Source organism: Chiloscyllium punctatum, chromosome 4 (genome assembly GCF_047496795.1).
Source record: "Chiloscyllium punctatum isolate Juve2018m chromosome 4, sChiPun1.3, whole genome shotgun sequence".
NCBI lineage: Eukaryota > Metazoa > Chordata > Chondrichthyes > Orectolobiformes > Hemiscylliidae > Chiloscyllium > Chiloscyllium punctatum.
The window spans coordinates 90,123,426-90,130,339 of NC_092742.1; the positions used below are offsets into that span (position 1 = coordinate 90,123,426).

Below are 6,914 nucleotides of genomic sequence, written 5' to 3' on the forward strand. Positions count from 1 at the left end.
GTGTGTGTGTGTATACGCGCGCTTGTGCATGCACACAGGGGTGGACAGAGGGTATGGAGGCCAGACAAGGGCACATAACCTTAAAATTAGAGTGTGCCAGTTCAGGCATAATGTCAGAAAGCACTTCTTTGCACAAAGAAGATATCTGGATATCTGAAACTGTGTCTAAAAAAGCTGATGTTATTAGCAGTCAATATAAATTTCAAAATGAAACTGAAAGACTATTAATAGGTAAAGGTGTTCAGGGTTATGGAATCAAGTTGGTAAAGTGACATTGAGATATTGGTCTACAATGATCTTATTCATCAAGTGATGTTCATGTTCCTACTTACGAAGTTGGAGGCTTTTTCCCAGGAGAGTCTACTCATGTTGTTATTAGTTTCAGAACTTGCCTTTATCTGAACAGTAATTGTCTTCGATGCATTTTCAATTATTTTTTCTTAACAATGTTCCTCTGGTCTTGAAATAACTTCCCACGATAAATTTGTGGAACATCCCCCGCCATTCCAAACATTTGCTAGCGTGCACTGTTCGTGTAATATTGTTTCCTGTTTTGTGCATGCAATGATATTTTACATTTCACTTTGTTACAACTTTCCTTGAATAAACATAATGCTCATTGTAAAATAGTAAAATGAAAACATATTTATGTTGCAACTTTCATAATCTCACAAAGCACTTTACATCAAATTAAGTGCTTTGGAGTGTCCTCACTGGTATTGTTTAAGGAAAGCTGTAGAGGTGAGCTTAGAGTGGCATCAAGGAGCCCGAGCACAAGTCAAGTCAATGGGAATCAGGGGAAAACTCTCCACTAGTTGGAGTTGCACCTGACACAGAGGAAGAGACTTGTGGTTGTTAGGCATCAGTCAGCTCAGCTCAAGACATCACTGCCCTCATGTCCAGGGCCCAACCACCTTCAACTGTTTTATCAATGACTTTCCCTCCATAAGGTCAGAAGTCAGGATGTTTGCTTGTGATCGCACAATGTTCAGCAGCATTTGTGACTCCTTAGATACTGAAGCAGTTCAAGTTCAAATGCAACAAGATCTAGACAATATCCAGGCTTGGGCTGAAAAATGGCAAGAAACATTCGCACACACAAATGCCAGACAATGATTATCTCCAACAAAAGAGAATCTAGTCATCTACCCTTCACATTCAAAGGTATTATCATCACTGAATCCTTCATTCTCAACATCCTGGAGGTTACCATGGAGCAGAAAGTGAACTTGACTAGCTATATAAATAGTGGATACAAGGGTCAGTCAGAGGCTATTCTGCAGTGAGTAACTAACCTCCTGGCTTCCCAAAGTCTGTCTACTATCTTCAAGTCAGAAGTATGATGGAATACTCCACACTTGTCTGGATGGGTGCAACTCCAACAACACTCAAGAAGTTTGACACCATCCAGGACAAAGCAGCCCACATTTACTGGCACCACGTTAACAAACATTCACTGACATTCAGTAGCAGCAGTGTGTATTCTCCACAAGATGCATCACAAATTCACCAGAGACAATAGTTTCCAAATGCATCCATCTTGATGCTCAACGGCAGCAGAAATGAGAACACCACCACCTTCAAGCCTCTCTCCATCCTGTCTCTGGGTCCAAGAATCCTGGAACTCTCTTCTCAATGGCACTGTGGATCTACTCACAGCACATGCACTGCAGCAGCTCAAGAAGGCAGGTCTCCAACCTTCTGAAGGGCAACTATGGATCGTAGAGAGTGCTGGCCAGCCAGCAACTTCCCACATTCCATAAATGCATTTTTAAGACCCAATCTGCACAAATCAAGATCCACAAATGCCAATGATGCAAACGTGAGTGAGCTTGGTGGCTGTTTTTGAATAATGCTAGCTCGAAGCACCGAAAGACCTTTTTACTGTGTTTTAGGTCATTGTGACTCTTCTATTCTTCGTGATTTTGGTTGGGGTATTAAATATTGTCCAGAGCACTGAGGGAGAGCTTCCTACTACTAATACAAATCATGCCACGGGAGCTTTTATTTCTGTCATTCAGGGGAATGTAGGCACCTGAGAAGGTGGATTCTGGCTACAGTTTAGATTGATGGATTTACTTAATATATTCTCACTTGTAATTAGGTGTAGTGAAAGATGGATAATGTCGCCACGTTCCGGCGCCATCTTGGTTGACAATAATTTGCTGAATAAATCGTACAAAACGGTAAAATACTGAATAAATTAAGATCACTCAAACTTCAAAAGTTCTTCTCTCCCTGTCCGTGGACTTCATCCTCTCAGCTACCCCGGTTACCGCGGACATTGTCCCCGGGGGGTCCTGGCAACGTGCTCCGCTTTTCTGGCGCCATCGTCGCCGTCGCAGCCGGAGACGGTTAATGCCACGCGCGTTTCGCACCGCCTCCTCCTCCGACAATGTCCGGGCTCCGAAGCCACAAAACCAAGATGGAGTTGGGCTTGGAGATCCATATGGGCCAGAATGATGGTGGTGCACCCCCCCCCCCCCGTGGGAGGAGGCTCCCAAGGCAACCAAAATAAAACAAATTAACGTTACCATGATGCCATGCGGACACTGCAGAAGCCGCCATGTCAGCCATGAGCTCAGGAGCCGAACACTGCCAACCCCGCCGCCATCTTGAAAAGCTACTATCTTATCCCAAAGATGGCATTTTTGACAGCATCCACTGGTGTTCAGCCTACGTTCCCTGGAGTGGGACATGACTCCATAATCCTCTTGCTCGAGGCTGAAATGTTACTGGCTGCACCGTGTCTGGTGTTTACGTTAAAACAAGTGCATGAAATAAATGACAAAAAAGTTGCTGGAAGTCTGAAATATAAAGAAAGAATATCAACTCAAAAAAAAACTAACGGTAGAAGCCAGACATGTCAGACAATTGGGATTGCAGTCGTGTTACTGACTACATTCCCTATGAATCCTTCCTTAAAGATGTGAAGTATACAGGAAGGAGGAATAACTCTTCAGCAGAGCTGAAAATGTGTTGCTGGAAAAGCACAGCAGGTCAGGCAGCATCCAATGAGCAGGAGAATCGATGTTTCAGGCATGAGCCCTTCTTCAGGAAACATCATTTTCACATTTTCAGCTCTGATCTCCAGCATCTGCAGTCCTCACTTTCTCCTAGAACTCTTCAACAGAACCCACTTTGGACTTTGATGATCTCCTTGCTCATTTTATTAGCTACTGGAACCTAGCGCAGGAATGAACAGGACACCACATTCATGATCATCTACAAGTTCCTTCACTTGGTAACTGGCGTCCACACCGTCTACTACCTAGGCCCACAGCTCTAAATTCTCCCACTTTTCCAATTCATTTCCCTCCTTTAAGGACTTTACTTAAAACTAAGCTCTTGATTGACTTTTGGATCTTCAGCCCCAATACCTACCTAAGTTGCTAAATGCCAAATCTGTTCTGGTAATTCTCTTGCTGAAGCACTTTACAACACTTAGCTACATCAAAGATCCTAGCTGAATGCAAATCATTGTTACAAGTGCATGAATGATATTTTGTTTGCAATTTGCAGTGCATTTATAAATAAGAGGAAATGAGAAAAAAAAAGGCTTGCCAGGCAATTATTTTGGAGACTGTGATCTTAAAGTGTTTCCCCTGAGATATTCCTTTCACCATAACTACATTTTTGGTAAACAAACTTTGAGAGCTGTAATCAGAGCTTTAAGTTAAAATATGAACAACATTAATAGAATATAGAACTGTACAACACAGGAAGGGGCCCTTTGGCCAACAATATTGTGCCGAACATGACGCTAAACTCTTCTGACTGCCCTTGGTCTATATCTCTCCAATGCATATTCATGTGCTTATCTAAAAGTCCCTTAAACGCCTCTATCATATCTGCCTCCACTACCACCCCTGGCAGCACCTTCCATACTCCTATCATTTTCTGTGTAAAAAAACTTACCCCTTATATCTCCTTTGAACTTTCCCCCTCTCACCTTAAATGCACACCCCCTCGTATTAGATGCTTCAACTCTGGGAAAAAGATTCTGACCATCAACCCTATCTATACATTTCATAACTTTATAGACTTCTATCAAGTCTCCCCTCAGCCTCCGCTGCTCCAGAGAAAACAACCCAAATTTTTCTAGCCTCTCCTAATAATTCATATCCTCTAATCCAGGCAGCATCTTCTGCACCCCTTTCTGTAATGGGGCGACCAGAATTGAACACAATACTCTAAGTATGGCCTAACCAAAGGTGAATAAACTGCAACATGATGTCCTGACTCTTGTACTCAATTCCCATCAATAAAGGCAAGCATGTCATATGCTTTCTTTGCCACCCTATCTATTAATGCTTTAAAACAAAATCTGGTTGATTGTCCCTCCTTCCGTTCCAAGCTCTCAGGTCCAGTTTTTCTCTGACGGTTCACAAAACAACCATCATCCTCACCCTTGCCATGTCAGAGAGTGGTTGGTTCTTCCACCATGAGGGCCATCACATTTAAGCTTATGTCCGTTCCCCACCCCTAGCCAATTTCAATATTCACAAAAAGAAGTGGGGGGGGGGGCGGTGGTGGAGAATTCCCCCTCAGTTCGCCCCTAGCACAGATGAGGAATTTCAGCATAGACCCCAGGGTTTGCAGATGAACCCTGGCTGATCTTTTATGGCTTAACTATCCGCAGTGAAAGAGCTCAGCTGAAGGGGAGCCAAAGTAGGGGGAGAGGGTATGAGGCAGAGGTGCAACATAGTAAGAAACCAAGGCAAGGGGAGGGGAAATCATTGCTTGGTAACAATGAAGAGCTTTTGAAAAGCAAATTCTGAATAAAAAGACCATTGTCTCTAGCATGAGAAAACCTCCTGCTAAACATTCAGTTGTGCACTTGATGCATTGCCATTTCTGTCCATAGACTAAAGAACGTTCACCTGTTTAAATGTGTGTGGCTCAACTCCCAGTTTGTGCTTTCATTTAATCTTGAGAGCTACAGCCTCCACTAAGGCAGCAATTATTTTGCACCAAATCTTACACTGAACAGTGTGATGGCAATTATGTTCTGCAGGAACAGTTTTAGCTCTGACAACTTGTCAGTCACTTTATTGTCACACTTGCCTCACACAGCTACAAAACCCATGGTACACAGACCTTGCTGCACCATTTATATGTACTGTCCACCCAGACCTTTTAAACAGGGATTTTCTCACACTGTTGTTGCTACACTATATAATTAACAGTGCTAAACCATGTGATACAATGCTTACCGTGTCCCTGTCAAACTCAGGACCCCTTCCCTGCCATGAAACATTAAATCCACCACACTCACCCTCATTGATCATTTATATGCCCTGAATCCAAACCCATAGCAAACTGACCATACCAGAAAATGCCTACCAATAAAATCTACGCACTATACCTGCAATAAAATCTATCCATTAATCCTAACAAAATCCATTTGCTCTCTCCCTAACATGTAATTCACACCATTCTGACCTTACCAAATAAATCTATATGCTCAGTCCCCAACATACAGCCATATACTGACTGTAGCATATTATTTAGACAACACTGACTTAGAATAGCATGGGCTTTATGTTTGACTTTAGCATAGGATTTATACTACACTGACTTTAACATATATTTCATATGATTCTGATCCTAATAAAATCTATACCATGCTGACTCTAACACAGGATAAGTATAGATATGTGTCAGAGTCAGTGTGGTATAGATTTTGTTAGGATCAGAATGGTATAAGCTACATGTTAGAGTAAATGTAGTGCAGATTATGTTAGGATCAGTTTAGCACAAACTAACATAATCTATACTACATTTTCTCTAACATGTAGCCCATGCCATTCTGATCCTAACACAAGATCTATACCTTACTAAATCTAACATATAGCCTGTACTATTCTGATGCTAACACAAGATGTATAGCATATTAACTCTAAAATATCGCTCACACTATTCTAAACCACCCATGTGCTCACTGATCCTGTCTCAAAGCGATGCCCCTCTGAGTTTAAGATAACATCCGTAAAACACAAAAATTCCGCGGACATTCAACCGACTACAAAGCCACGGACAAGAACCAACGCAGCCCGGTCTCCTGTCCTGTCCTCGTCCCGCGGTTGGCAAGGACTTACCGAGGAAAGCGAGCAGGTAAAGTGTTCGGAGCTGGGAGCCCATCGGGGTCAAGCCCATGGCGATGGCAGAGCGGGGCTGCAGAGTCTGGTCTCTTGGCGGCTGTGCTGGGAATGTGTGTGTGTTAAAAGGGTGGGGGGAAACAGGCTGTGGCTGTCCTGGCGTCGCTCTGTACAGTCGATCCAGACTGCAGCCACTGCCAAATGTTTCACGCTAACACTCCTGGTTTTTTTTTAACTAGCGCTCAATCATATGACCTGGTTAATTTAATCTGACCAAACAAAAATTAAAGCCTTCCACTAGAACTGCAACCATTCGCCTTCTGGTTCCGTCCCCAACCCATCAGGGGCATTGGTTGTGAATTATTCAGCTCTTTGAACCAGCAAAGTTTGCCAGTGTTTCACATGTTGGACACGACCTCTCTGGAACCGGACCAATAAAAACCTCACCCCGTCCAACTACATTGTGTAAATAATTTAACCCCATGCCAACTAATTTAAATGGTTCATATTTTAAACAAAACCCTCCACTTTTAACTGCAGTTTCTCCGCTTTGAAGGGGTATTGAACAATGACTGTGGACCCCACGCTGTCTCCCATATATGACAATTCTCAACCACCTCTTCGACCGGGCGTTTCACAGCGGCTTCGCTGTGTAGGGGTAATGTAGAAGCAAATTACTGCAGTTGCTGGAATCTGTACTGAAAGCAATAAATGCTGGAGAACACAGCGAGTCGGGCAGCATCCATGGAGAGAGAGAGCAACCTAACGTTTCCAGTCTAGATTACTCTACATCAGAGTCATTTTGCACTGACC

General features: G+C 43.1%; 1 protein-coding gene across 1 annotated transcript in view; it reads right to left on the reverse strand.

Moving 5' to 3' along the window:
* The window catches only part of ltk (leukocyte receptor tyrosine kinase), a 182,442-nt gene extending 175,794 nt beyond the window's left edge, over window positions 1-6,648 (reverse strand). Inside the window, exon 1 of the mRNA XM_072569266.1 lies at window positions 6,102-6,648. Within this exon, the coding sequence (XP_072425367.1) occupies window positions 6,102-6,159 (58 nt within the window). The 5' untranslated portion in view covers window positions 6,160-6,648. The remainder of the gene's footprint in view (window positions 1-6,101) is intronic.
* Window positions 6,649-6,914: the final 266 nt, after the last annotated feature.